The sequence below is a fragment of the Pholis gunnellus genome (genome assembly GCF_910591455.1).
Source record: "Pholis gunnellus genome assembly, chromosome: 8".
NCBI classification, from domain to species: domain Eukaryota; kingdom Metazoa; phylum Chordata; class Actinopteri; order Perciformes; family Pholidae; genus Pholis; species Pholis gunnellus.
Genome location: NC_136534.1, coordinates 12,819,851 through 12,847,668, shown reverse-complemented (window position 1 = coordinate 12,847,668; position 27,818 = coordinate 12,819,851). Strand labels below are relative to the sequence as shown.

Here is a 27,818-nt window from a genome sequence, read left to right as displayed (position 1 = left end):
AGTGTGGTAAAATATGATCGATCATAGTTTAGATTCTATTGACTTGCCTTTTGTAAACGTACATCGGCTTTGACGTCGTGTCTCAGATCTCTTGGTCAGGTGACGGGTGGATTATCTTTTTCTCCCCAGCAGGCGGAGCTCCACACCACTCTGTGTCATGGACTGGTTTTTCAAGTGGCGCAGGTATTTTGTTCTTCATTCAAAACATGTGAGGACATTGCATTTGCCCCGTCGTTTTAATATCTCAAGTTTGATGGGAATTAAGGGGAATATGTCGCACATGCCTTTTTAAGTACCCTCCTAAATGTGGATTCAATAGAGTGACTATTAGTATGCGTTTCTTTGAGATCTGATGTTGGTTAAAATGGACGAGGTGGTTACCGACTCATTGTGTCTGTTTGGACCCCGGAGACGGTGTAAGATGAAATGTTAGGCTGTCATGGAGCCAATGCTGTTATAATATGAAGTTAATGCAGAGAGAAAGCCTCCATGCAGTCATCACGGAGGCTTTTATATTATGTAGCCCGTTAGCATTATTTTACATGTATGCAGTTATCTTACTGAAACGTAGAAACGGTAATAAAGCTAATGCAAACAGTGTAGTCCACCTATAGGACCATGTTTCTTACACGTTTCCTGAGCACTGAAGTGAAGAAGCATGCATTTCAGATATTCTTTTGAACCCAATTGTGTGTGAATGAACACACCAGTTAGACTCGTTCGTCCAGAAGAGGTCAGCATTTCAGAAGAACAAAACCATCAAACAGCTTACGAAGATTTAATGTACATTTATTCTTACCACGTGGAACATATAGTATAAAGATTTCATACTGAATAAATGATATTCATTGAGCCAAAAAACGGAAAGGGAGGAATTTACATGTTGTCTTAGCTACATAGTCTGAAATACAAATATGCAGAATCCATGACTGAAGAAAAATTGTCAAATGTGTACTTCATCTAGTTTATTTTTGTTGTACCAGGAGATAACAGGTTTGAGCCGTGTCTGTCGTACTACGGAGCTGTGGAGAGACCAGAGGTGTGGGTCGAATCGGTGGGGACCAAGCTCGCGTCAGCCTCAATCCCTCACCAATAACAAGTGTGAGAATAGTGACACAGACAGAGACAGACACAGAGAAAGGAAGTGTAATGTACAACATTATATATACACCACAGCAAAGCTGTATTTGAAGTTGAAAACCAGTCCTAAGAGGTGATTTCTTTTCATAAGGGTATTCATACAATCAAGGGATAAGAGGAGGTAAGGGTGTTGTAGGTTCTTGATACTTTGGGGAAGAAAGCCATTTTCTGTTTAACACCAAACTAAAAAATGACCTCAAAACTCTAGAAGAGCTGCATCTTCTGCTTCTGTGTGAAACGTGTGTTTACAGAATGCTTACACTCAAGAGCAGTACGGTACAGAAAATGTCCTACAATCTACTGCACACTGCACAGGCCTCCCCGGTGAAGGTGTCTATTGACAGCACTTAGTCTACTGTCGGGCTGACTGGTGAAAATCCAACTACAGCAACTATAACCAGTAGGCCACTTGTCAGTCTGCTTCACCTCCGAACTTCAACCAGTTACAGACTCATTGTGCCCTCGAGGGGAGAGCTAGGGCACACTGTGTCTCCCAAACTCACTGTAAACGAGACAGCAACTTTGGTTACAGTTTTTGTTTTTCAGCTATTTATTTATTTATTCATTTATTTATCTTTATTTAAAAAGTACTTTTTTCCCCCCAAGTGCAGAACAGTCTCCCAAACGTGGCGCTCTACTCTGTGTCGTCCAGTTGGCGTTCATGTTACAAGTAGTGTCACTATGCGGGCGTCTCTCTGGTTTGTAATCCACCACAGCTCTGTGATTACCCTCCTCGAGCAGGGACGGCCTGGGGAGGGCTCAGAGAATGGGAGTCTGATGGATTTTCATAAATTAAACACAGTCACTTGAACTTTCCTTGCCCTGTTACACACAAGCCGGGTTTCCAGGGAAGAGGGGGAATGGGGGATTTAAAAACCCCAAAATGTGGAGCCACGGCTCCCTACAGCTGTCATGACTGGCCAACCAAAAAAAGTACATCACAGATAACATGAGAAACCAGCGAGTTCATTAGGGGGGACACCGAAAGGTCAAGGAGTCGGGACTCTTGTAGTGTGAACTCTGAGTGGTTGTCCTCCACCTTGGCTAAGGCGTGCAGAGCACGGGCCGCTCGCCGCATCATGTCCGGGCTTGTGGGCTCGAAGTGCATCCCCTGTAGGTGTAGTAGAGAGCTCTGGCTCTGCTGGAGCTGCGTGGCAGCCAGGCTATCCTCCAAGAAGCCCAGCAGGTTGCCCACACTTCCTTTCTGAACGGCGATCGCTCGGGCCGCCACGGTATCACCCTGGGCCAGGTTGGCCAGCAGGACCACAGCCATCTCCCTGCAGACCGCGACCTTCCTGTCCCCAATCAGCCGCACCAGGTTCCCGTATAGCTTCTCCAACCGACTGAATGGCGGAGTGGCCAAGATGAGGTCCACATTGTTGTCTTGGATGCTCAGCTTGCTTAGCGTCTCCAGGACCAGTCTCTGGGGTGACAAAGCACTGTGGGGGCCTAAGGTGGGGAAGGGGTCCTGAGCCTCCGCTGATGGGCAGACGGCCCAGTGGAGGAGACCATCCAACAGAGGCAAGCAGATGCTCTCGGGGTAGATGGAGAGGTCCAGTTGGCCTGAGATGTTCGCCAAAGTGACCAGCGTGTTCTCCCTCAGGAGCTCCAAGCAGTCCCACCACCACTCATCCCTTTGGCCCATTCCCTCTTCTGAATCCTCGTCTTTCTCGTAGGTGAGGGGAGCTTGCTTGCGCTCGGGGTGCCTGTGGTGGAGCAGGATCAGGCGTCCCAGTAGCAGCAGCAGCCCTGGATGTCTGGACATCTCGTGGTCATTGCCCGGCACAAAGGAGAGGCTGCGGACAATGTTGGAGACACAAATGCAGCGGCGGGCTAAAGAATCCTGCCAGTTGGCCAGTGCAATGAGCGGCCCTTCGTCTTTGCTGTGAGGCTCGTCCTCCAGGATGACGCCGGTCTGCTGTGCCCGCTGGGTTAAAACACTGTCGATGGAAGGAATGGGTCCGTTACTCTCCTGGTGACTTTCATCAACCGTCTTTGTCTCAGACTCTGTTTTCCTCTCCTCCTCACCGCTGAGGGAGGGGCTGGCCTTCTCTGAGGAAGAGGTCTCTTCTTCCTCTTGATTCTTCTTTTTCTCTCCCTCGGTTGGCAAACAGTTTTCCAGACACACTTCTTCTGGGACTCGTCTCTTCAGCAGACTTGAGGGCACAGATATCCGCGCTCGTGGTGCCAAGAAGTCTTTGCGTGGTTCAAAGTGAGTCTGGATGTGGTCTGTTGAGTCTCCCCCTCCAGCGCTCCAATGAAGTAACCCGCTGTCAAACTCTTGCAGTTTGCCGTGATTAGTCGTAGATGGGTCTTTCTTTCGTACCACTTTGAGGGGATACTTGTCAAACTTGCTGGCCTGTTTGGGTCTCTCATGGGCAGCTAGGGATTGCAATGAGCCGGTCTGGTCAGAGGAAGAACCCTTGCTCTTCCTCTCCTCATCCTCCGTCTTCTCATCTTGACCCCGAGACTCGGAGCACTGCTGTTGCTCTTCCTCCTCTTTTACACGAGCTGGCCCCTCCGTTTCTTGTTCCTCCTCTTCTTCGTCATCCCCTTCCTCTTGTTCCATGTCTTCAGCCCGCAGATCCTCTTCCTCCGTGCTGTCCCAGTCTCGTTTCAAGGCATCGGGATCGAGTAGTGTCCTCTGGCCAGGGTCTCCCACCTCATACTCCCGCAGGATGCCAAAGATTTCAATGAGGCAGCGTCTGAAATACTCAACCACCAACTCTAGTAGGCCAGGCAACTGAAGAAAGAACACAGATATTAAAAAAAAATATTAGACATCATCACTACGCATAGTGTATCGTTATTAAATAACCATTAAGGGCTCAATGTTAAGTCTCACCGTGTTGAGCTCAAAGGTGGAAATACTGTTGTCATCATACAGGAGAATATTGATGGTATCTAAGGCCCACGTACTCTCAGCCAACAAACCAGACTTTAATGACATCATGACTCTCCAGGCCTCCGGGGTTCCTAAGACAAACACAAATGATACCCTCTTAGCAACAACTTAAAACAATATAGCTGGACGAAGCAGCATTAGGCGGCAAATAGCAAATAAGTTAAACATCTATAACCTATAGTCGTACCGATTTCTTTCACGGTGAGTCTCCGGCGTGGTTTCAGGACAGGGTGGGACGCTTCTATAGAGCCTGGGGGAAAAGGCATGTCTCGCCTTATGAGAGGCGACTGCACCGGAGCGGGCACTATGTGAGATGCAGGCACTGGGGGGCCGGCCTTCTGCATCTTCATTACTCCGTGCATATAGGGAGATTTATTAGGCGATGTCCTGCTATCCATGGGGCGGGGCATGGAGGCCGGGCTGGACACCTGTGGAATGTGGTTCTGCACTCCCTGAAGGGGCTGGTAGGTGGCCTGCACTGAACGAGGCATAGGTTGCCCGGGCCCAGCTGGACCATAAGGAGGCTGCCGCGGGCCCATCTGACCCACCCACTGGCCATCGTGATTCATGCGCTGTTCTGATGTCATCATCTCCTCTGAGCGGTTCATGCCAGGGTAACCGGGTCCTTGGGGTGGGCCCCCAGGGCCACCGGGCCGGCTGGGGTAGTTCTGATAGTTCATGTCTCGCGGCCCCTGCCACATACCTCCCTGAGGACCCTCGGGGCCTGGCTGCATCATCTGAGGGGGCATGTTGGGCTGAGCGTTGGGCCCCGGAGTTACCTGCATACGTTCACGGCCGAAGGGAAAGGGAAACTGATTGCCGGGGCCAGGTGGACGGCGATCAGCGCCGGGGAAGGGCCCAGTGCCGCTGTACTGATTGTACGGCTCCTGCTGTCCTGAAGAGGGTGCAGGGGCCCCTCCTTGCTGTGGCGGCTGCGGTGGTTGTTGTCCACCATGGAAGGGCCCACTGTACTCAGTCTCATGACGTTTTGCTGGAGGATAACCCCCTTCCACAGGACGCTTGTAACTCTACACGTCAAAAAGGAACAGGGAGAGGAGAGTTTTTAACACCATTTTAAGTACAAATGTAAGAATGAATACATAAGATTCATAACAGTATCAACAGTCAAAGAAGAGAAGATAAACAAAGTGAATACAGTGAGAGTTAGTGTGGTGAAGAAGGATCCCTGACCTGTTGTTGTTGTTGTGGGTACATTCCAGGCTGCTGATTTGGATAGGAGCCTGTAGGGGGCGTTCCCTGTCCAGCATACTGATTACCATAGGAATCATGCCTGCACACATTAAGCCTCGTCAGTTTGGAACATTAAAACATTATGCATCTCTAACTCACTGGATTAAGTCATGGTCATACACACAGTCAACATTAACGCTTATTATAGTGATGAATTTGTGACCGAAAAACACCCACGGGCTTCTTTTTGTTTACAGCATCACACTCAAAAACACTTCATTACATTATATTAAATTAACCAACTAAATTCTAAATTGAGAGTACATGTCAACCGCGCTTACATCACCACACCCACATACAATAAGCCCAAACCAAAAAGCTGTGAAGACAGAGATATGGAGAGAATATTTCACCCATGAAGGACGGCAACAAAATTGTGATGTTAATTATTACTGTTAAATATTGAAATAACGTAAAATTGCATCGTGTCCAACTACATTGTACAATAAGAGAATAGAACTGAAGGTTAGATGTTTTTATATGAATAATGAACAGTTTCCCTTTGACAGCAGCTTGAAGCTTAGCGATAAGTGCAACGTGAACTGACCGTGGCTGCTGTGGTGGGAAGCGATTTGGCGAATACATCCCAGGGTCTGCGTTGGCAGGTATCATCGGGTTTGGCTGAGGAGCCCCGGTTACCATGTTGCCCTCTGGGCCCATCCCTTGCTCCGGTCTGATTAAACCACAACAATACACCCGGTAAGCTTTTATTCCACATTTTGTTGCAAACAGACGTACAAATGATGCTAGAGCTCATCAAAAAAACAACAAGAGAATAAACAAAGGTTACGATCATGAACATGAATACGTTGGTTGCAATTAAATATCAGCTACTCGCCAATATTAGTTGATATTTTTTTTTATCTGGCTCATAAGCCTGCGACTACTACCAGTCATGTAAGCAGGCAATCGGTCATTTTACAAATTTTTATTTCTGTTAGGATTTGTCAGAGCAGCACAAATCCAGTGCACAACCCTTCTTCTGTCACAAAATTAAACAACAAATAGGATAAATAGTTGTACCACAGTCTAAACATATCATTTAAAACTTTTTCAGACATGTTTGAACAAATGCAAGAGAATATTTGGTTTTGGTGTCCATTTGGTAACTTTACTGTCGATCCCTGGCAGTACATCATCGACTCAATTACCAATTCCCATGCATTTCAATTTCAATCAAATAATATTAAGAAATTCAGCTTTAGAGATCCTTTTCTTGACCTGCACTTTGAGGTGTGACTGATCGTAAAAATAGCTGCCGGATACAATAAACAGTGTTCAATGACCTTGAAAATGCCGTCTTCTATTCAACGATTCTTACCTCCTGTCGTAGCCTGGTCCATAGGGAAACTGCTGTCTGGGCCCCATTGGCATCGTGCCCATGGCCCCAGGCGGTCCTCTGTTGAATGGAGGTGGCTGCTGCTGTGGCTGCTGCTGCTGTGGCGGTTGCTGCTGCTGTTGGTCGCCCACCCCGCTGGTAGGGCCCGGGTTAGCAGGTAGAAAGTGCTCCCCGACTGGAAATGCATTCAGAATTAAAGTCCATTAGGAGCTGACTAACTGAACGGGTAATTAAGGAAGTACTTTAGTTTCTAGGATAACATAATCCATTCAGTGGACCCACCTTTCCGCATGTTACCAAAGGGGTCCTTGTTGGGTTCGTAGGTGCCCATGCGCCCCTGCATGTCTGGCGTGTTCATGCCTGGCTGATAGGCGGAGTTGGGCGTCATGTTCTTCCGAGGGAAAGCAGGGTCACTTCCGTCAGAGAAGGGGTCCTGCAGGTTAACGCTGCTCCTAGAGAGAAGCAGGGGTGAGGGGGAGGGGCAATTAGGAGATAAGTGGGAGAGACAGATGGAAAGGCAAGAACGAAATTAGTTTATCAAATCAAAATGTCTTTCAGAATCAAATGGCAAAGCCAGAGGTTGTTTAACGACAGTCACCTGGACCCGGGTGGCATGGGGGGCATCTGGGTATGAGGAGTGGAGGCTGGGGTGGGAGGCTTTAGGTCCCCCCCCTCGGCCATGGAGCTGCTGGTGGACTGGGGTGTCTGAGGACCCTGCAGAGAGCCTGACCCAGCTGTGGAGCAGAGGGACGCTTCAGTTTGAAACAAGAGAGGAGCAGACAGACATGGAACATGACTTTAAGGACACTCAAACACAGCAAGTTGTGCATGTTTGTTGATTTCAAAGTGCGTGCATGTGGTTTACTGAATTGGTACTCTACTTAAAAACGCGTTGAAGGGTTACATGAGTAGCGCTCTAACCTGGAGAGGGTGGCTGGACCTTGGCAGCGTGGCTCTTTTTGTTGTCTGTAAAAATCTCAGGAGGAGGGTCCTCACCACGCTCGATTTTGCACTCGAAGGCATACAGACACTGGATGTACTGTTTCTTCAAAGAACTGGCGGCACTGCTGGATGTACCCACATTCAGGGAAGTGGCCAGATCACGCCATTTCTTATTCTTACTCACCTGGGGGGGACGAACAAACAAGACATTTGTTTTTAGAATAGAGATTACAATAGGGGAATTTGGACTTGGAATTTTGGACTTGGATTATAATATTAACCTGTGCCATGCTTCCGATCTCTTTGACTGACATATAGAGCCGGAAAAGATCGAGGGGTTTGCGTCCCACAGCGGGCAGGTTGGTCAAGCCCATGGCTTTCTCTTCAATGAAGGCCAAAAATCGGTCCACCCACATCTTCCTTTCAGGCTCTGGTCCCAACTCATACAAACGTGTTATCTTTTCATTGGTTGTGGTGGAAGAGTTGGACTTCTGTATTGTGCAAGATAAAAAAAAAAAAAATTAACCTGAGGGCAACTTCAAAAGTGTTCAGACTTTCAAAGATCTTAAAAAATATTGTTGTTACAACATGTAGTAGACGGGTTACCTTCGCTTTGGGCTCTGGCTTCGGGGTTACACTCCCATCTACTTTGTTATTCAACTTATTGTTCACCTCTGGACTGGGGGCCATACCTAGACACAATGATAGGGATTGGATTCAGCTGTGAAATGACCACATTGAGAAGAGAACAAAGCTGGGTGTGGTTATCTCTGTACAACTTACCACTTGAGTTATTGGCCATGTTTGGCCCCATAGGATAAGGTGATCCACCTTGAGTGTTCATCATTCCAGGCATGTTGTTCATGGGGGGGCCATAGGGTGGGCCAGAGCCCATCATGCCTGGAGTCATGTTGGGGTAACCAGGCATCCTGGACGGAGGAGAAAATAAAGGAGCATTTAGTAGTCATAATAAAACTAAGTATGATACAGATATCTCTTGCTGAAGTATAAGTGAGAATCAGAGGTCTTGTGTGAGGTAAATAAAAGGTTGGCACTTGAGGATCCATCATAGACCAACCTGTTGTGCATGGAGTTGGTGGCAGGGTGCTGCATGGCAGTGGGGTCCTGGGGCTTTCTGTTCATGCCCGGAGGAGGACCCATTCCTGAGCCTACCTGGGGTGGCATGTTGCCCATGTTCGGGGGCATGTTCGGAGTCATGTTCGGAGGCATGTTCGGACCCATGCTGGGGCCCATATTTGGACCCATATTGGGGCCATAGGGGCGTGCTCCCATTTGATTAGGAGGCATCCTTCCTGGGGGCATGCCAGCATATGGCGGTCCCCCACCCTGTCCTCCCATGGAGTTCATTGGGCCTATGCCTGGCCCCGTGTAGTTTGCGTTGGGCATGTTGCTATAACCAGGTTGCCGGGGATAACCTAAGGATGACATTATAGTAAAACATATTCAGGTAAAGTAATCACTTAGCTTTCGCTGTCTGATAAAAGTCACTGCAACACAGAGTTTATTTGTGTTGAGCAATAAAATGTAATCGTTATAGCTGGCGTGTTTTCCTTTAGAGCCGTGTGAGGCAGACTGTTTCCCTACAGTGTGCTAGCAGAAAGAGCTATGCACCCTGAGCAACAAGCCTTCGTCACAGTCTCAGCTCTACTGACAGGAGGCTCTGCTACGTCAGCTGACTCTCTGCTTCACAGCTATAAATAGCTGCCACAGAGTCAGAGGGAGGGAACAACGATAGCATGGTATTCCTATGAGGCAGGGGAGATATATTCCATAGGTTTGTCTAGCGGGATATGCACATGCGCAAACTTCCCAAACGGACAGTAAATTAAGTGGAACACCTTTAGAAACCAAAACCTGAGCCGTACGAATGTAGCCTCTAGAAGCCATTTCACAATCAATCTTTTCACAACATCAGATCAGAATTTACAAACTTACTACATCTCTCTCTACAAGTAAAACCATGACAAAGACAATGAGAAAGTGCACACCTTGGGGGCCATATTGTCCTCCCTGTTGTCCGTAGCCACCCATTGAGTTGTTCTGCTGATATGGGCCCATCGCAGGGTGCATCTGTCCCCCGGAGGACTGGCGAGGAGACAGTGCAGAGGCTGACTGGGGGGAGCCATAAGGGGGCATCTGAGGGTTTCTCTGCATAAACCCTGGAAGTCGGCAAGAAAGAGGGACATAGTGGTTAGACTCGGATGCTTTGGAAAACACTCTTGACATGTTGATATCATGAACACTTTGCATTTTGACTGCAGCATACCTCTGTCCTGGGCCATAGGAGACTGACTCATTGCAGGATGTAGACTCCCATCTGAGAGCACACTCGATGGCCTCGGAGGCATCTGGGTCCCTAAACAATTATAAGCAAGTTAAGTTAGTGAGGGCTCAATATAAGTACTGAGTTTCAAGTCACTGAGGATATAAAAACAGGGCCGCTAACGCAAATATGGTATTTGTAAGTATTCAGCTCAGTTTTTTGGGTCAGACTTTTGTCCAACTAGTCCATGTTGTCAACCCATTCTCAAAGCCTTATTTAACGTTTCAACCCTGCTGGCCCAACAAATGCATGTATTGAGAATGACCACAGTGCAACCAACAGAACCTAAATACGTTTAAGTGCAGCTGAGACCCCGAGATGATGGAAGAAACCAAAAAGTAGTTTGTTTGATGATGAAAATGAGAAAAGTTTTAAGTGGAGTCTGTTTTTTTCTAACTTTACAGATACTAAATCAGTTAAACGATATTCAATTATGATAGTTATACGTTTTGTTATCATGACCTACAGCACAAATCATAGATCACAAGCGTCAGAGATTGCTAGTAATCATACGTGTATCCGTGTGAGACTGACCTGGCATGTTGGCGGGCGACAGCGGTCCTGTGCGGGGTGTGCTGGCGCCGGCAGGAGAGCCGGCTGGCGAAGGCGAGGGCCCCCGGATGCCTGGCAGGTGTGGAGACGTGTGGGGAGAGAAGGGCGACTGAGGCTGGTTGCTCTGCTCACCCTGGCCGCTTGACACACCCGACGTGCTCACACCGGGACTCAGGGCCCCCTCTGTGCCTGTAGGCAGGTCATCAATGGACCCCGACAGGTCCTGAAAACACACAAGAAGAGCAGAAATTGAGTCAACAAACATGGTATTCAAAAAAAAATATTACAATTTGACAAATTCAGAAGATTCAGCTCTTGTGTACTTTGACACAGACAATATTTTGCACAAATAAGCATAACTTTTTTTTATAGTACTGTAATGTTAATTTCACACACTGTAGTATTAGCGAGTTGCAATTTATTCTCCATTGTTTAGATAACAGTGGCACACATACAAATACCACACACACACACACACACACACACCCAGAGGCCCTAGTCCATATTTATCTTTTTCAAAGAAAAAAAAATGAGTGTGCATTAGTGCCAGGGGTTGTCATGGTTACCATGGATTGTAGGATGCGAGCTGAGTCAGCACGTTGCAGCAGCCCCGCCATGTAATTTCAATACACAAACAAACTCTCTTGCATTCGTTTAAGATGTACTTATTCACACGGCACCTTCTCCAAATGGCCGTCTCTCAACAGCCACTAATGTCTCAAACCATCGAGGGACAGAAAGCACAGCAGCCACACACACATGCAGCAACGGGAACGCTTTCGAAACATTGATACCAGACACGTACTGGGGTGGGGGGGGGATTGTGAATGTAATGAGCCTCAGATCGTCATATTTGATAAGTAGTCAAATAGTTATGTTGTGACTACAAATACTACTTAGCTCTCTTCCTCGAGGGGGGAAAGAAAAAAAACGGTGGGAAAAGGCTTTTTACGTTCCAGCAGTGATATAACAAGCAACTGACCGGAAGGCTGGAGGGGCGGCCTTGACTGTCCTCTGGGCCAGACTTAGGCTGAGTGGATGGAGGGGTGTTTGACTGAAATGAGTCCTGGGATACCTCCTAAAAGACATCAGAACATATGCCTAAATATACTGCCGGAGTCACATGCACGTGAACACACACACACACACACACACTCACACACACACAGACAGAGAAATATAACCCCAGACTGAGGGTTGTACCTGCTGTTGTGGAGGAGGAAAGCGCTGATATGGTGACTGCTGTGCTTGCTGCTGCTGCTGCTGCTGCTGCTGCTGCTGCTGCTGCTGCTGTTGTTGTTGTTGTTGCTGCTGCTGCTGCTGCTGCTGCTGTTGTTGTTGTTGCTGTTGTTGTTGCTGTTGTTGTTGCTGCTGTTGTTGCGTGTTCGGCGGGTACACTGCAGGTTGGCCCTGTGGATGTTGGCTGTGTCCCGGTGGCTGCTGTGGAGGCTGAGACTGTGGCTGCTGTTGCTGTGAGGGGGGCTGCTGAGGCCCCTGTGTGGCTCCTGGGTAGTTGGACTGGCCCTGTGATCCAGGGGGTTCCTGGGAACTTGGCTGCTGCTGGGGAGCCTGACTGGGAGTGCCCTGCTGCTGGGCGTAGAGAGACTGGCCAGACTGCGGGGCTGGGGCTTGGGAATAGGGGGGTTGAGACTGTGGCGGCCCTTGGGGAGGGCCTGCCAGTGGCCCCTGAGACTGTGGGGGCATGTGGGGCTGCTGATAGGGCTGTCCTCCCTGGGTGTGTGGAGCAGAAGTCGGCGGAGGGTGGGTTTGCCCCGGGTAAGGTGTCGGGCCACCCTGTTGCCCAGCTGGGGGCTGGGAGTAGGGGGTTTGCTGCTGGCTTGGGTGAGGAGTCTGGCCCGGCTGGCCGTAATATGGTGCCTGGCCCTGAGAGCCATAGCCTCCTGGTCCCTGCTGTCCATAAGATCCCATCTACACAGAATACACAAAAACAACAAAGACTTAAAAAACATAAATACTGATAAAAACACAACACTATAAGATAAGACACTGGGGGGCTTATTTCTGAATAAGATAAACCATGTGAAATACCTGTGGACCATACGGCATGCTACTCATGCCACCGGGGGAACGTCCTTGCATTCCCACTGGGAATCGCTGAGGACCCGGGGGGCCATAACCCTGGCCAGGGTAACCGGGCCCCTGTTGTGGACCTGTGGGAGGCCCCTGCTGTGACTGTTGACTGTATGGACTGCCTGCTCCATATGCTTGACCTCTCATTTTTCCCATTGGGTCCATAGGACCAGGTGGCTGGACCTGGTAAAAAAAAAATTTAAAAAAAAAGAGGGAAAATACATGAAGTCAACAACCAGAGAGCATAGGAGAACTCTAAATAGCAAGTGATACAACTGACACACAGCCTCCCTCTTTCCTATACAACTGTATTAGGCCAGTACAGTGTGTCCACAAAACACTTGGCTGCAGTGTGCAACTTTTGCAAGACTTAAAGTGTAAAAACAAACTCCAATGAATGGGTAAATTGTGCTTTTTTCCACCTTATTTCCCACGGTCATTACCCTGATTTTTTTTCACCTCACTTTGCCATAGTTTCGGAAGTCAACAGAGCTATATATATCTACTTTCGAATGGAGGGCAGGCTGCCCAATCTTAAACATATCCCAGCTGTGCTCCTGTTTTGAGTCTGGTCCAAGTAGGTTTTTTTTCCCCCCGGAGAAGGCATTTTGGCTCTGAATGAATGACACCAGAATTGAACGAAGTACTTTCCTCAACAGCAGGAGTGTGCAAAAATGCACAAGAGCATACTCTTGTCTATAAGCCAACCGTTGTTAGTATGAACATTCTTTCTCAGGTAAAAACTTGGTGCGTCGAAATCGTCCACTCGGGACTTCCATTTCGGATCCAATTATTCCCTCACCTCCACCAAAATGATTTGGCAATGAAAGGTAGGGAATTCTAACATAATTTAGACACGAGAGTGTCTACTTGAAAACTGAAAGTATCCCCTCACATCAAGTGAATTCCCACTGGTGCACTTTGCCGAGAGGAGCGTCCTCAGCTTAACAAAAGCCCTTTACAAATAGTATGCAAAGGGCCTTACCTGACATTTTGCAGATCCAAGATAATGAAATAAAATAAATAAGAGCAGCACATGGCTAATCTGCATAAGACAGAGGAAACTCCCTTGGCCAGTGAGAGATGAGGTCTGCCTTCTGATTGGCTTGGGGGGGGAGGATTGGGGGGAATTCTTTGCAGTCACACAGTCAAACTTGTGTGGCATGCCAGACACAGCAGCACACACACACACACACACAAATCAGTTCTGCCTTTTGCTACTATGTAGCAAGTTATAATATGAAACAAAGATGTCTCATAATCTGTAATGTGTGAACATAGATAGTGGTGTGTAATTAAATAACCATATTGATAGAAGATGATAGTAAAGAACAGCAGATGTCTTAAGTCACGATGTTGTAAACATTTAATGACTGTAGTAATGTTGGTGTGCATTTTTTATTTGTATTTGATAGAAATAACATGTATCATATATAATGATGCAGAGCACAGTTAGCCATGAGTTCATACATTATCCATCAACCGTGCTGCATGCATGTTAGAACAAACAGCCAATAATTCTCGTGTGGGGAAATATTTGCCAAAAGATCAAATAAAACTAAAAACATTACCCTTGGCCCACTTGCTCCCACACTAGACCTGTTGGTTAAGTATGGAGCAGAGACAGCTCTGGTGACCCCGTGGTGAATTAATTATGTGTGTTCTTATCAGCTACTGTTGCCTTGAATCACATGTAATTAGAAATGGCCATGAGCAGCGGATGAGCAGCCAATCAGATTTCAGCTAGCATGTCAACCAAAGACCAACTATCTCCTGGCTTTGACAGCAGGATTTTACCTCCACAATTCAAATCCCAGTGCAAACTGCAATCTGCAGTCACTCACTCGTATGGCTGAGCTGGCTGTTTACAGGCAACATGCATGGGGGAGCCCAGCACGGGGAAACCCATTTAATTCAAATATGATCAAAGTGTAACAATTTACACCCTTCCATAATATCTTACACGACATTTTTTGTGATTTAAACTGAACCCACGCGAGCCTATTTAACTAACCGTGAGCGGCTGATTCGACATGCAACACATTCCTAATGTCGTAGCCACTAAATTATAGCTTCTCGGGCAGGAACACGATATAATCATGACTGTAAGAAACTATCACAAACTAATGTGTGTGTGAGAGAGAGAACAAGTTTCCCTATATATACACACCGTATAGTATACGCACATTAATGAGAAAATGCGGTGTAAATTCAATAAATAACACGCATAGAGAAGCTATCATAGGGGGGAAAAAACGAGCCGTTGCTCTTCGTTGAGTATTTTCGCCCCTTTTCAAAGTCGGGGCCTTCTTGGCTCCCTGAACGTCCTTACATCGTCTCAACAACTTATATCTTCTTCAAGCGAGACTCGTGTATCGTTACATACATTTCTCTACGTATTTTAAACGACAATTATTTAACGGTCTGGTGTAAAGGAGAAAAAAACACACGAGAGGCAGCCATTTTAGAGTCTTTGCGAACTAGTAGCAGACAATGGCTGGCCTGCTACGTTGCGAACTAGCTAGGAGGAAGGAAAGGAGACGTGCTAAAGCCCAAAACATGTTCCTGTAATAAAGTGACTTTACCTGGCTTCTTACTAGCGGCTGCCCGGCACTTCCCGGGCTCAAAGGCGACGGGTGATGGCTTCTTTGTTGCCACCCCGGATTGCTCCCTCCATACAGCCCGCTAATGTCTGCTGGTCCCTTACTAGCTCCCTCTTGACTACTGTAGTCGTTAGACGGGTAGTTTGGATATCCCCGCGTTGAGCTGGGGGAGGTTAGGAGCTTGTTGAGTGTCGGCGTGGATGTAGGTTGGGGGTTTCCAATGTTATATCTCTGGTTACTGTAAGATCCGGCCATCGCCGTGGGTCCTCCCGCTGGTGGCGGTTGCTGCTTTACGTTAGCTGGCTGCCCCCCAGCTGTCGGCGCCTGGGTACTGCGAGGGGAGTTCACGGCGTACGCCTGCCCGGGATAGGGAGTCCTGTTCGGGAACGGGTTGTAATTGTTAAACTGCTGGTTTGAAAAGCCATGCTCGTGTGAATTAGGTTGATACGGGTCCATCATGTTGCTCGACTGCACGACCGGACCCGCAGCTGCCATGCCAGGGCTTTGTTGTCCGCCATGTTGATGAAAAGGGGCCCGACCGTAGTGCTGATTATATCCGTACGAAGAGGGAGGAAACGCGGTGCCGTGGTGATGCACCAAACCGGGGTGGTTATTTCCCTCCGGTCCGACAGAGTCATTCTGGTTATTATTGTTAGCCCTGGGCGGGTTCCCATTCCCGTTCTTCATCTCAGGTTCCCCTCCTCCCCCTGCATTTCCACCGTCGGCCCCGTCCTGCAGATCCCCCCGGCCTGGCGATCCGCTGTCCAAGCCGGGCTGCGTTTTGTCCGACTGCTTCTCCCCCGGTGCCGACTCGTCCTTGGGGTCTCGATCGGGCTTTTTGAGTTCGGAAGGCGGGCTAGTGTTAAGAGTGGCGACCTGAGCGGCCATGATATACCCCCCCACCCCACCACCACCTCTCTCGACGAGTCAGTCACAATCAAAAGCTAGCATTGAATATAAATAATTGTTTATAACCATCTATCCTTGTGCCGATTCATTCCCACCCCTTATACCGGACCGAATCCGGCTGCCATCCCGGTTCCGGTTCCGTAAATGGGTTAGAAATAGGATGGACGCTCCATACAATGCGTAAAAAAAGCGACAGAAATTGTTGTGGGAGTTGTGTTACTGAGTCCGGGTAGAAGCAGGGAGCGAACCCAACCAACACGAGGCTCCGCTACATACAGCCATTTTACTGAGCCGCACGGTTAGCTGCAAAACACGAGCTGTATCCACTCCAATGCGGACTGGACTGGGGTTTTTTTCCTTCTTCTTCATACAACCACATTGTCTTTATTACTCATACATGGAATATGTTCTACACATGAAGACAGTCTAATGTTCTCACAGCGGACTAATGTTGAGTTACCAACACAAGAACTATAGTCTAAACCAACTCAAGATGCTGTGCATTACAAAGATATTCATATGCATGTTGAATTTCATTAGTGAGCAGTATAGAGGTGAAGTAATTCATTCATTCATTTTATATACATATACAAATATCCACATGTATAGTGCATGTGTGGATACCACAGCTGCAAGTGGGAAGCTGTACTGCGCACACTGCAAGATGGGTATTAAATGAACCGAGTTGGTTTAGCCTGGCTTGCACATAAAGCCTACACACACACTGTTCTAATTCTTACTTGTGTAATTGTTATATCTATGTATATATTCAGCTCAGAAATCTGCCTATGCACACTATTGTTTTTTACTGAATTCCCACCGGTGTTTCTGAGTGGTATTTAGGCAGGCAAAGGCAACACAGGTTTTTCCAGAGTAGAAGGAGGAAGCCTTGCAGCAAACGAGACTACCAATGCACATTCCCTCTTATTCCCTCCCCTGCCTGCTCTGCTGTGCTGTGCTGTGCTCTCCTCTACCACCCCCTCTTCTCTCCTCTCTGTCTGTCTCTCACTCCAGCAGAAACACTCCTCTGCTGAGTGTGGGGGGATGGGTGCACAGGCTCCAGCGCGCTCTCTCTCTCAGCCTACTAACATTGAACTATGCCGTACATGGGGGGGGGGGGGAGAAGAACAGACCTTATCTACCAGACAGAGGACGCATGAACAGTTTCAAAGTCTCCCAACAATTAGAAAAATTGAGCATTTGTCCCCCTCCTCTCTTCAGTCAAATGAAGCAGACATTTTTGGCATCCACAAAACGCACAGGGTGTGTGCACAGCATTGAGCAGCAATGAGAATTGTGTGCGTGTGTGTGTGTGTGTGTGTGTATGCATGCGAGGCTGAGGGAGTCTTAATGTAAAATAATTACATGTCAGTGTATGTATAGATGTATGAGGCGTTTAATAGTTAGATTTGGCATCGGTTAAAATTTAGATTTTGGGTGTAATTCTTTTCTCACTCTCGACACACGCACACACACACACACACACACACACACACACATACAGTCTCTTGAACACTCATGCACACGCACACGCACACACACACACACACACACACACACACACATACAGTCTCTCTTGAACACTCGTGCACACGTACCCACACCACACACACACACACACACATCCACCTCTAGGGGTCTTATACGGGTTGAAAAAAGACAGGAAGTACCAGTGGGAATGCATACTTGATCACATGTACAAACATTGGAACACAATTTAACAATCTGAACGACACACCCCCCTAATGCACCGAAGAGCAGAGAAGCGTTGCAGGGCACATATCATTTATCAGCCACATCATACCACACAAGGTTAATGTGATTTCCCACATCGGTGCGAGCTCGCAAAGTGGATCACGCTTTATTTTAGACTGGCTACAGTGATGCATGGGAAGTACATGCACTCACGCGCCTCGTGTTCGACGTGTGTGCACGAGGGCTTTTGATGTTGGGAGGTGCATTTATAATGCGGATGTTGGTTTTTTTTTTAACTGGGTTTCACGGTTAGGACAGAGTACAGCGGCAGCAGTGGGGAAAGTGATCTCCCCCCAAGTTCAGAAGTGAGTTTTAGTTGCTTTTATAAAGACAGAGGGTCTTCCATCCCAGAGACCAGACACAGGGCCAGTTGTGCAGAAACAGATTTAATGTAGCTTCCTCTCCCCGCCTGACTTAATTTTTCTGCTCTGGCTGCTGGTAAAAGGTGGAGCAGATTTTTTGTGGATCTGGGAGTAGGATTTGCAAGCGCATGTGCCATCTGCTGGACAAAAGATAGGCCCCAACATACAAGGACTCGGCTCTGGCTAAAGTCATCACTACTGCTGATGTGCTGGCAATGTGTTTTATTTTATTTTTCTTTGGACATCATGCAGTTATGTTATAACTAGGTATTCCATGATTTCTTTGGATTTATTAGATTTTACCCAGCATGCTGCAAAATATCCATTTGTACAGAACAGAGAGCAAATGTTGCATCGTTATAATAAAAAACATTGGAATCATAGTTTATTCTATACATAGTATTATAGTATTTGGTATTACATTTGTTCAGACACCCAACTCTTTTTTTAAAATTTAGAAATCAAATTGGTTGGTTGTTAACCTGCCTAGTATTTGACGCACGGATAAGAATATCACAATTTGTTTCATAAACATAAAATATGAAGTGTTTGTTATTTACTTATCCACTGCACGCACACGCAATTGCATCTCTGAGGCACTGCCGATTGTCAAGTTCCATTATTTCCCACTACAGATCAAGGGAAGGGTCTGTTCTGCATCTGTCAGTCGTACTGCTCACTAATATATGCACATGGCAGGAGGGCACGCATGAGGAAAGATCAAATCCTCTGTATCATCTTTACCATACTTCTCCAATTCTAAAACAAACACAACACTCTAACGTTTTAATTTATGCAACAGCAATCTATAATAAGCACCAAGGAGTATCAGCATGAATCTTTTATTTTCAGTTAATGCATTCCAAAAGGAGAAGGCCCAAAACAATGCTTATATTAATTGCAGTCTTTGTTTCAGAATGAATAGGACCTCCACATGATGCATACCCGTGGGGATATCTTTGTGCTCCGTAAAATGAGACCATACTCGTTTAACAAAACAAATCCTAAATGAGGGCTTTTACATTTGATACATTTCAAGAAAATGTTACAGCATTTATTGAAAACGTCCTTGTGACAAATACGATGAATCTGAGACAACTGAAGAAAAGCTTTGCATTCACTCCCTTCAGTGTTCCTTCTTGGGATTTTTATGAGGTGAGGTGCAACCTTGAAGCATCTACAACACCCAAATATAGATCCCATCTCTCCACTGCCACTTTAGCAGAGAGGCTCAGAATCCAGGCCAAGTTAGATGGATGTTGCCAAGACTCCCTTGGTATACTGGTGCTAAAAAGGCAACTAGTTTTGTCCTTTTTATTTGGGCTTTTCACTTTACAGATCCATCATTTCCTCCTCCACAGTCTTTCCCCCGGTTTCAACATATCGCTCTTGCACTCCAAGAGTACTGAAGTACTGTTAAGGAAACAAAATATCACATCTTAAACATGTATATTGTAAGATTCAGGTTACTTTAAGCACAATTCATTTTAAGTCATTAGAAACACCAGAATATTCAGTCTTTCAGCCACCTTTCCGTAAATCTTAAGGTTTGCTTTTAAACCAGATGAGTCACCATGAGTCACCGTAGTGATAAGGAAAGGATACGAGTCAAACTGGAAGTCTGCCCCCACAGCAGCTGACATCATGGCCTGCAGATTCCTCTCCTCCAGGTCTCCAAAGCAGTAGCCATTGGCTTTGTCCACGGCTCGCAAGACCTGAATCATGCTCTCTTTGTCCTGGGAGACAGAGAAGAGAAGCATTTCGGGGGGTTTTCCTCTGTAGAAATTCACCGAAAACTATCCCATGGCACAAGATTTGTTGAAAAAATAAAAACACTTAATGAAACCTTGATAATGCACTGTTTTAAAGATAATGTATTTCTGGTTTCTGAAATATCAGTATAAAGTGATCCTATCAAGAGTCCGTGTTGACTTGTTTCATTGGTCCTCAACCCTCTTTGAAATGTGTTCATCAAGGTTTAGTATTTTGAGATCAGCTACACGTGCATATAGTTTAGCATATTGTCCTTCTCAAAGTCAAAACTGTGGGTTTTTGTTCTTTTAAATGTACTGTTTAACCAGCAGCTGCTTCATTTAAAAGGGGGTAGAAAAGACGAGAGCAGCTTCGAGGCTCATCTCTCAGCGTGATGGAAACAAGAGTGCCAACCTGCCATTGGTATGAATTGATAGTCCCATACGCAGTAATGGCACAGCAGTCTAGACTCCTTTCTCTGGGTACACAGACTGGGCTCGTATCAGTCTCCATGAGGACATAATGCAGAGGAACGAAAAAAAAGTGCACACACAACACTCCCCATGCATCTGTGGAAAACTGATCCAGAGCTAGATTTAAGATGCTAACAATGATTTATGATTTACCTGTTGAAGAGATGAAATTTGTCTTTGAGTGATTTTTTTGGTTCAGCTAGTTGTTCTCAGTATGGATGTTCTGTGGGTACTAAACCCCTTCACCACCTCTATCTACAATAACACAATCATCATCCCTCAGCGGCCTTTCATCAGCCCACAGAATGGAAATATAACACGGGAATAATTAATTCATATTTGGTGTCAAATATGTTAATATGCTAATAGGTAAAAATAGGTAACAGGTAATCACTGAGATAAGACCTGTTTTAAAAAAAAGTGAGCTTTGTGTGTAGTATTGTGCAATATACAGTAGATCAGTGTTAACCTTCCTGCAGCAACGACAACAACCAATGGCTGGTCAGAGGAATAGTTTTGTTTGGTGTTAGAATGATGGCTGCAGAGCAACAACCTGCGCTTTGAGAGAAAATATGTTACATTTTATACCTGAAATAACTAAAGCTGGTTCAGCATATAACCTATATAAATTACTTTTCATTCAATCACTCTAAATTCAGAAGGTTGATGACAGCCATGTACAACTGGCCTCCAGCAATTACGCTTTTAATTCACTGAAGCCTATTTCAATTGGAATAATAGTAATATTACGTCTCACTGGCATGTACCACCGGCAGTGTAGACTATATTGAACCCGACAATCATTCTATTGAAATATATATATATATATATATATATATATATATATATAACGATAAATTATTTAAAAAGACAGCAAACAGTGATACCTGTACATTGAGAGGCACAAAGGAGACGAGGCTGTAATCTTGTATGACCTCCGCCAACTTTTCATTTAGACGGTGGAATTTCTTAAAGAAGGGGTCTGCAGCGAGGTGATCGAGGAGATAGGTCAGATCCATGACCTCTGTGTAGAAGTCCAGGTTGAAGGCTGTGCAAGGATACGGAATAAGGAAACATGTCACCATAAGACTCTTCGCGTTAACGTTTGTTTCGTCTGTGAGGTAAAGCCATGTAGCCCTCAACTTACCCAGTGTGCCATACTGCTCAATCAAGTCCATCTTGGAGAGGACGTTGACGTGGGGAAGCTCCACGTGCAGCATGGTGGACAGCGAGGTGCAGAGCACAGAGATGAACTTGGCTGGGTCAGCGCAGTAGTGGGAGTCCACAAGGTGCACGGATGTCAGCTTAAAGAGGAGAGAGAAACGGGTGGGAGAGTCATAAGACCTGTGATCGGCATTGTGTTACATCATCATTCACATGATTGTTTCAGAAGCTCACCCTGAAGTTCCACTTGGCCAGTTGTGAGAAGATGTTCTTTACTGAGCTCTGGTGGGTGTAGAGCTCCACTTGTCCAGGACAGTCGAACAGGAAGTAACAGTCGCTGTGTTCCTTCAGCTTGTTCTCTAACCAGTCCAGGTTGGCTTCTACATAATCCATACAGTAGAGGAGCCCGCCGTTGGGTCCGAGCTTCAAGCCCTCCATCACATCGTCCAGCGTGACGAGCTCCGAGACATCTACCGCGCAGGGATACGGCAGTCCTTCGTTGGCGGGGTCCATGTTCACCACAACCACCTTGCGCCCGAGTCGAGTCAGGAATTCCTGCATCCCCTGACAGTACGTGGTCTTCCCTGAGCCCGGGGGCCCAATGACCACCTGGCCGAAGCGCAGGGGGGACGCTGCTCCGGTCTGACTGGACATGGTTTCAATGTGGAGGATCACATGAGACGGGGGACCAGGATGTCAGAGGGGTCACGTGTGATGTCCTATGCAGGGAACCAGCATCCAGGTTGTTACCTGGCAGGGTCGCATCAGCCAGTGTCAGATATTAGCATATATATTAAAGTTCAGCCTACTCAACAGTTAACGTTACTTACAAAGCTAAACCTCGGTAACTATTTGTAAGTTTATGTGTGGCCATAGAGAAGTGTGACTAATGTTAGCGACATTTTCTGTTTCACTTGAGGCTTTTATTTGCAAATGTAACAAGTGCTGATGGATAATTACCTTTCTGCCGCCGTTATGTTTGCATGCGTACATGGGCTGATAGCTAACTGGCTACGCTACTAAGTACATCCGGGTTACGTAACCATGATGTCAGAATAAAAGCAGTGATTGTCGTTTGACACGGGGCACCACACTATCCTCTGTGATAGAACTTAATATATTATTTGTCATTATTTATCATTAAGAAACACCATAAAGTTCCATAACAATACGAACCATTGACATACGAAAACAAGTGTTTGTGTGAGTCTGCAATTTTAGATATTACATAATCTTATACAAAGACAAAATCTGCACAAGTGGAATGAAAAGTTTTAAAAAAATGCTTTATTAACACAGTTATATAAATATGCGAGTACAAAATGTACAGAATAAAAATAATGTAGCTGTTATCGTTGTGGGCCGATGGTGCCACCTGGCTGCCAGCCTCTGTACTTCATACTAGTGTTTGGTTGACGTCTCAGCAAGGTGTCGCCTCCATCGATGTCTTTGGGTTTGTCATACGCTGTGGTTATATGAAAATCTGTCCGGGCCTTCTTTACAGGATGTATGACAAGTCTCTCTCCATGATACCTGCAGAGAAGAAATACATTAGCATCAGGAGGGCACTTAAAACAGTGTTTGGTGATGTCTTTTATGTGCTCATACGTACCCAAAGCCTCTTTTACAGTTGGGATGTTGGCCCTCACCCTCAAGGGCATCTGGGATCCCAACCTGACTGTGTCCCAACCCGTCACCGTCCTTCCAACCCTGCTTTTCCATCAAACGACGACCAAAGCCCTAAAAGAAGAGAAAAAATTACAGATGTGCTCATATAGGCTTTGGTAGAAAAGATGTCATCAAATAATAGCCCATCTGCTTACCTTAGTAAACCTCTCAAAGCAGCCGATAGTCTGACTGTGTCCAGATCTGTCTTCAAGACCCTCCCTCCGCCTTTTTTCGTACCGCATTCGGACATAGTCACGGGCATCCATATCACCTCCATCTGTGAGAGGAAGAGCTGGGTTAAAGAAAAACCTGATCCTGCAGAAATAATTCAGTTTGGTTCCCTTCGTTAATCACAGATGTAAAACAAACTTCAGATACCTTTATCATAGTAAACGCTCATGTCGACATCCCAGTCGTCTGTCGTTTGTTCGTCAAAATCTAAAAAAAAAAATATTACAGGAGACATAAATGTTATCAATACATCATCAAGCTAATACACATTATTTAAAGTAGTAGTAGCAACAAAAGAAAATCATATGAATGTGTTTTGAATAGATTTGGACAAATTCTGCAGACATCAGTTTATCTTTTAATGTCTATTATTGTAATTCAAGAGTGGAATTGAGTTGGTCTATTCCAATTATGTTGTCAGATATAAACTACACAACACAGCTAAAATGTATTGTTTTGGTTTGACTTCCCATAACCATGCTGGGTAATGTTGTTAACATCAATCAGATCAAACTTCATATGTGATTTTTAAAGTATAAACATATGTTATTATACACGTCCAGAGGTACACATAAAGAGCTTCCTTTGCTCAGTGTGGAAAACGGCAGGATTGTTTTGGTTGCATACCTCCTTCTTCCTCCTGCCAGTATTGGGCGTCGGTGTAGAACACCAGGCCCGAGCCGCCCTTCTCCCACTTCAACTCAATCTCTTCTTCGAACAGCCGCTCTTTGCTTCGCTCCTGGCTCGTTACGTCCTCGTGCAAAGCCTCGTGGCGCTCCCACTCCTCACACCAATCATCATCCTACAACCAACAAGATGAATGATTGTCAAAAACACAGAGAAGGGATGTTGGGGACAATTCATGCAGCCCTACATCACACCCTACAGGTGCATTTATATTTGACATTTTACAAATAAATATGAATGGATTCAAACCCACATCATCCGCATTTGACTGTGCATCCTCCTCCTCCTCCTCTTCTTCTTCTTTCTGTGGCTTATCCGTCTCTGTCGTCGCTACGTGATCAAACAGCTTCCTCCGTCTTGAGAACGGAGCAGCCAAAAAGCCCGGACCTGATATTTCATGTCCAGCAGCTGTTGACACGGTCTCTTCTGTGGCTGGAAGAGTCCAGGTGTCCCGATAATGGAAAGGCACATTACCGTAACGCCGGTTGGAGCTGGTCTTGGGGAAAGTGAGGCCCAACTTGCGGATGAGACGCGGAGGCAGTCGGCAGGACTGGATGAGCTGCAGGAAGACTTTCACTGGTGTGCCCACGTTCCCATTCTGCATCAGAGCTGGTGGATTCAGCTCAGACAAACTTTTGAGGTCCGCCTCTGTGAAACGCTCTGTTAAGGACACCCGGTAGCGCTGCTCGTGCTTTGATTTGTAAGGGAATGACCCATCATCTGGAAGAAATAAGTAACAATTTGATGTACAAGCAGCAATAACACTTCATATCTGTAGTAATAAGCTGTGACACAAGGAAGCCATGATACAGATGACATAACTGACTTATGTCAGTTATGACATAAGTTAGAAAACTAACTATGAATTAGTTAGTTTTCTGATTTAAAATGACAGCTGCAACTTTGATCATTTATTTAATCTTCAACTCACTTTTTAAGGGAAAATATCAAACATTAGGTGGATATAAAATCGTTAATATGGCACAACAAACATGTCAAACCCAGACAAAACGACACGGTCTATGTGTCCCCTATCCCCGTTAAGTCTTCCTACAGTTCTATTTATAACGTTACCGGTATGTAAAGTTTCACTAACCGTGTTCATGTGAGACCTTCACTCTCTTAATAACACAACGTCTAGCCAGCCAGTTCCCCTTCGGGTCAATCCAGTGATTCCCCGCGTACATCTTGACGAGTCGGTCGGCATCTTTCGCATGAAGAGAGGCGATACAGCAGCACGTCTTCACCGTCTGCGTCTTCACGGAGCTGTTTACCGGTAACGTTACGCGGTCAGCCTCCAAACACTTGGAGCTGTTTACCGGTAACGATACGCGGTCAGCCTCCGAAGACTTTGAGCTGTTTACCGGTGACGTTACTCGGTCAGCCTCCGAGCTGCCCTCTTCACCGTCGCTACACACGGTGTCCTCGGACACCTCGGTCTCCCTGAGAACCTCCGGTCGATGTCGGTAGTGAAAACACTGAAAACCGCCACTTTCTATGAACTGACTGAAATAATTCCTCAAATCTGCGGAGCGTAGAGCAACAGGAATGTTGCTTATTGCTAAATACACGGTGGATACGGTTTCGGAGTCCGCCATGATTGTTTTTTTTGTGTGTTTTTTTCTGGACAGTATACGTCATCAGAACGACATTCAAAAATTACCTCACTTCCGCTTCCTGAGACGTTAGAGAAACGTTACTCTCCAACGATTACTACCAGGGAACTTCTTTGCTACTCCACAGCATATTCTTTATATTACACTATTATATAGTTTTATGTATGACCATTTCGATATAGAAAATATTTATATAGACATTGCATGTATTATAGAGTACACTGTATGTGTTATATCATACATTTCACAGCAAAACGAACAAAGAGTTCCATGTTAAAAGATAGAAGATACATTATCTCCATGCTCAAAAATAATGATTAGATTTCTAGTTATATCTTTATCTTTCATGACAGTATCTATCTCTAATATCGAGCCATATATCCCAAATAATGAAACATAATCTCTGTGGGCCCTATGTATCTATGTGCATTGTTGTTTCACCATGAAATTGTTGCAGTCCAGTCAAAACATCCCCGATATCCAAGAAATTATATTTAGCAGAGATTGAAATAGAGTGATATTGATGTCCATCCACAGATAAACAAAGAGCAGTTCAGCTCATACAATGTCTGACTCTGCTTTATAGACCACATCAGTGGTGTAAGACACAAAAGCTCCCTGACAAGGAAAAACAAACCAACAAAAAAACCTTTGTACAAAGGGGGGAAATAGTCAAATCCTTAGTACAGGCATTTTAAGGAGAGATTCTTCTTAATGGTCAGCTGTGGAAATTAACATTCATTTTGAACAAGCAACTCACATTGATCCCTGTATCCTCGATAAGATTCAAAGTTAAAATGCTAAAAGGAGAAATGAAACTGTTAGACTCAAATGACAATTAAAAGACAGCATTTCTGGCTCTGTTTTTAAATGACATATCTATTTGATTTAGGCAAAAGGGCAGTAAGGCTTGAGTCTGTCTTTTAAGAAGCGTTAAAAAATCTTTCACATTCGTACATTTTTAACCTCTTTCAGAGAGAGAATCAATAAATGTATTCAGCCAGAGTTCATTAACCCAGGCTAACTCTTCCTTTGGCCTTCACCTCAGCTTTTATCATTGTGTTTGATAGTAATAGGCAGTAAAACTAGAGTGGAGTAACTGTACCCTGACATCACTTTACACATATTACACACTTATTGTGTGTGTTAGTCATAGCCAATCTGGGTTGTGGAAGTTAATGCTAATTATCAAGAGTGTTTTTACTTGTGTTTTTAACTTTTTTACAAGGTATGAGTTAAGTCAGAAATTCATTATCAATTTAGGTTTATAAAAGAACAGTGCAGGTAGAATACTGAAAGAATTCAACTTTCAAACATGTATTTCATACACACGAGAGCCCTGCTGTGTACAGGCACTCAGAGTCCCACAAATAGATGCACCTATTATCGATTTGTTCTGGAAAATAAAATACACATAAAAAACCATTGAGCAAGAAAGAGAAGACCTACCAGATCATGAGTCACTGCACTGGAGTTTTGGCCTCATCCATAAAATGAAGATAGAGATTTACAATTAAACTGTGGCACTCAGTATTGTTTACATTTTTTTCATAAATAAAAATCATTAAAAACAAAAATCTTTCCCTCTATTGAACAAATCTATCTAATCAAAGGATAACTAAACATTCATTCACAACAATCATTCAATGCCAACTTTCAGTAGCATCACTTCTTGGTCAGTGCCTAAAAAGTATTGAAGTTTAGATGTTATCAACATAAGCATTATGCTAGTCAGTATGTAACTAATGCTTTTCGAAGTACTACCTAGTCAACATCAGCGCACAGTCTAGAAGTACAGTATGTCAATGCAAAAAAATAAATAAAGGGGAAAAAAAGAAGAAAGAGGAATTTCATTTCAAAACCCTGAAATATTGTGGTGTACACATATGGTTTTATATTGATGTGTTTAAGTTTACTAACTTTATCTCAAAAGCCTGTATAATGCAAAGACACAGGATGGACCATTTCATTAGTATTCACTCTGATTCCTCCAGTATTGGGAATCTTTTTTCAGCAATTTCTGAATATTGTTCT

At 45.3% G+C, this 27,818-nt stretch overlaps 3 protein-coding genes across 9 annotated transcripts; all 3 read right to left on the bottom strand.

Annotated features, from left to right (window-relative positions):
- Positions 1 to 782: 782 nt before the first annotated feature.
- Positions 783 to 16,117, bottom strand: arid1aa (AT-rich interaction domain 1Aa). Of its 6 annotated transcripts, none has more exons than XM_079164523.1 (20): positions 15,150 to 16,117; positions 12,523 to 12,747; positions 11,677 to 12,402; positions 11,456 to 11,551; positions 10,456 to 10,696; positions 9,865 to 9,954; positions 9,587 to 9,757; positions 8,656 to 9,013; positions 8,361 to 8,506; positions 8,184 to 8,269; positions 7,859 to 8,068; positions 7,557 to 7,761; positions 7,234 to 7,387; positions 6,918 to 7,087; positions 6,618 to 6,810; positions 5,844 to 5,969; positions 5,237 to 5,336; positions 4,233 to 5,073; positions 3,986 to 4,116; positions 783 to 3,883 (listed from the first exon to the last, which is right to left on the bottom strand). In XM_079164523.1, the coding sequence occupies exons 1-20, from the start codon at positions 16,053 to 16,055 to the stop codon at positions 2,051 to 2,053; spliced, it is 7,008 nt and encodes a 2,335-aa protein (XP_079020649.1). In that variant the 5' UTR covers positions 16,056 to 16,117; the 3' UTR covers positions 783 to 2,050. The 6 variants fall into 6 exon arrangements, with proteins under 6 accessions (XP_079020649.1, XP_079020650.1, XP_079020651.1 ...); XM_079164524.1 differs by having other exon boundaries at positions 6,918 to 7,081; XM_079164525.1 differs by having other exon boundaries at positions 7,234 to 7,369.
- A 2,904-nt stretch (positions 16,118 to 19,021) lies between these two features.
- gpn2 (GPN-loop GTPase 2) lies at positions 19,022 to 22,602 on the bottom strand. Of its 2 annotated transcripts, none has more exons than XM_079164542.1 (6): positions 22,543 to 22,602; positions 21,817 to 22,332; positions 21,566 to 21,722; positions 21,306 to 21,466; positions 19,799 to 19,929; positions 19,022 to 19,598 (listed from the first exon to the last, which is right to left on the bottom strand). In XM_079164542.1, the coding sequence occupies exons 2-6, from the start codon at positions 22,234 to 22,236 to the stop codon at positions 19,526 to 19,528; spliced, it is 942 nt and encodes a 313-aa protein (XP_079020668.1). In that variant the 5' UTR covers positions 22,237 to 22,332; positions 22,543 to 22,602; the 3' UTR covers positions 19,022 to 19,525. The 2 variants fall into 2 exon arrangements, with proteins under 2 accessions (XP_079020668.1, XP_079020669.1); XM_079164543.1 differs by having other exon boundaries at positions 21,817 to 22,301; positions 22,543 to 22,580.
- A 270-nt stretch (positions 22,603 to 22,872) lies between these two features.
- On the bottom strand, positions 22,873 to 25,766 carry gpatch3 (G patch domain containing 3; the record flags this gene model as incomplete). The annotated part of the gene is made up of 7 exons (XM_079164538.1): positions 22,873 to 23,115; positions 23,195 to 23,322; positions 23,406 to 23,527; positions 23,629 to 23,688; positions 24,109 to 24,283; positions 24,422 to 24,888; positions 25,265 to 25,766. 7 exons carry the CDS (start codon positions 25,764 to 25,766, stop codon positions 22,932 to 22,934), a joined length of 1,638 nt encoding a protein of 545 aa, XP_079020664.1. The 3' UTR covers positions 22,873 to 22,931.
- Between the last annotated feature and the right edge of the window lie 2,052 nt (positions 25,767 to 27,818).

What these genes read in the sequence shown, in the direction of transcription:
- arid1aa (XM_079164523.1), bottom strand. Translation starts at nt 16,055, where the DNA reads ATGGCCGCTCAGGTCGCCACTCTTAACACTAGCCCGCCTTCCGAACTC. An exon ending in TTCCCACCACAGCAGCCACG is followed by an intron (nt 5,337 to 5,843) that starts GTCAGTTCACGT and finishes TAATGTGTGCAG; the next exon opens with GCATGATTCCTATGGTAATC. An exon ending in CCACCTTTGAGCTCAACACG is followed by an intron (nt 3,884 to 3,985) that starts GTGAGACTTAAC and finishes TTCTTTCTTCAG; the next exon opens with TTGCCTGGCCTACTAGAGTT.
- gpn2 (XM_079164542.1), bottom strand. Translation starts at nt 22,236, where the DNA reads ATGTCCAGTCAGACCGGAGCAGCGTCCCCCCTGCGCTTCGGCCAGGTG. An exon ending in TGGCCAAGTGGAACTTCAGG is followed by an intron (nt 21,723 to 21,816) that starts GTGAGCTTCTGA and finishes CTCCTCTTTAAG; the next exon opens with CTGACATCCGTGCACCTTGT. An exon ending in TTGTGCCTCTCAATGTACAG is followed by an intron (nt 19,930 to 21,305) that starts GTATCACTGTTT and finishes TCTGTCTCCCAG; the next exon opens with GACAAAGAGAGCATGATTCA.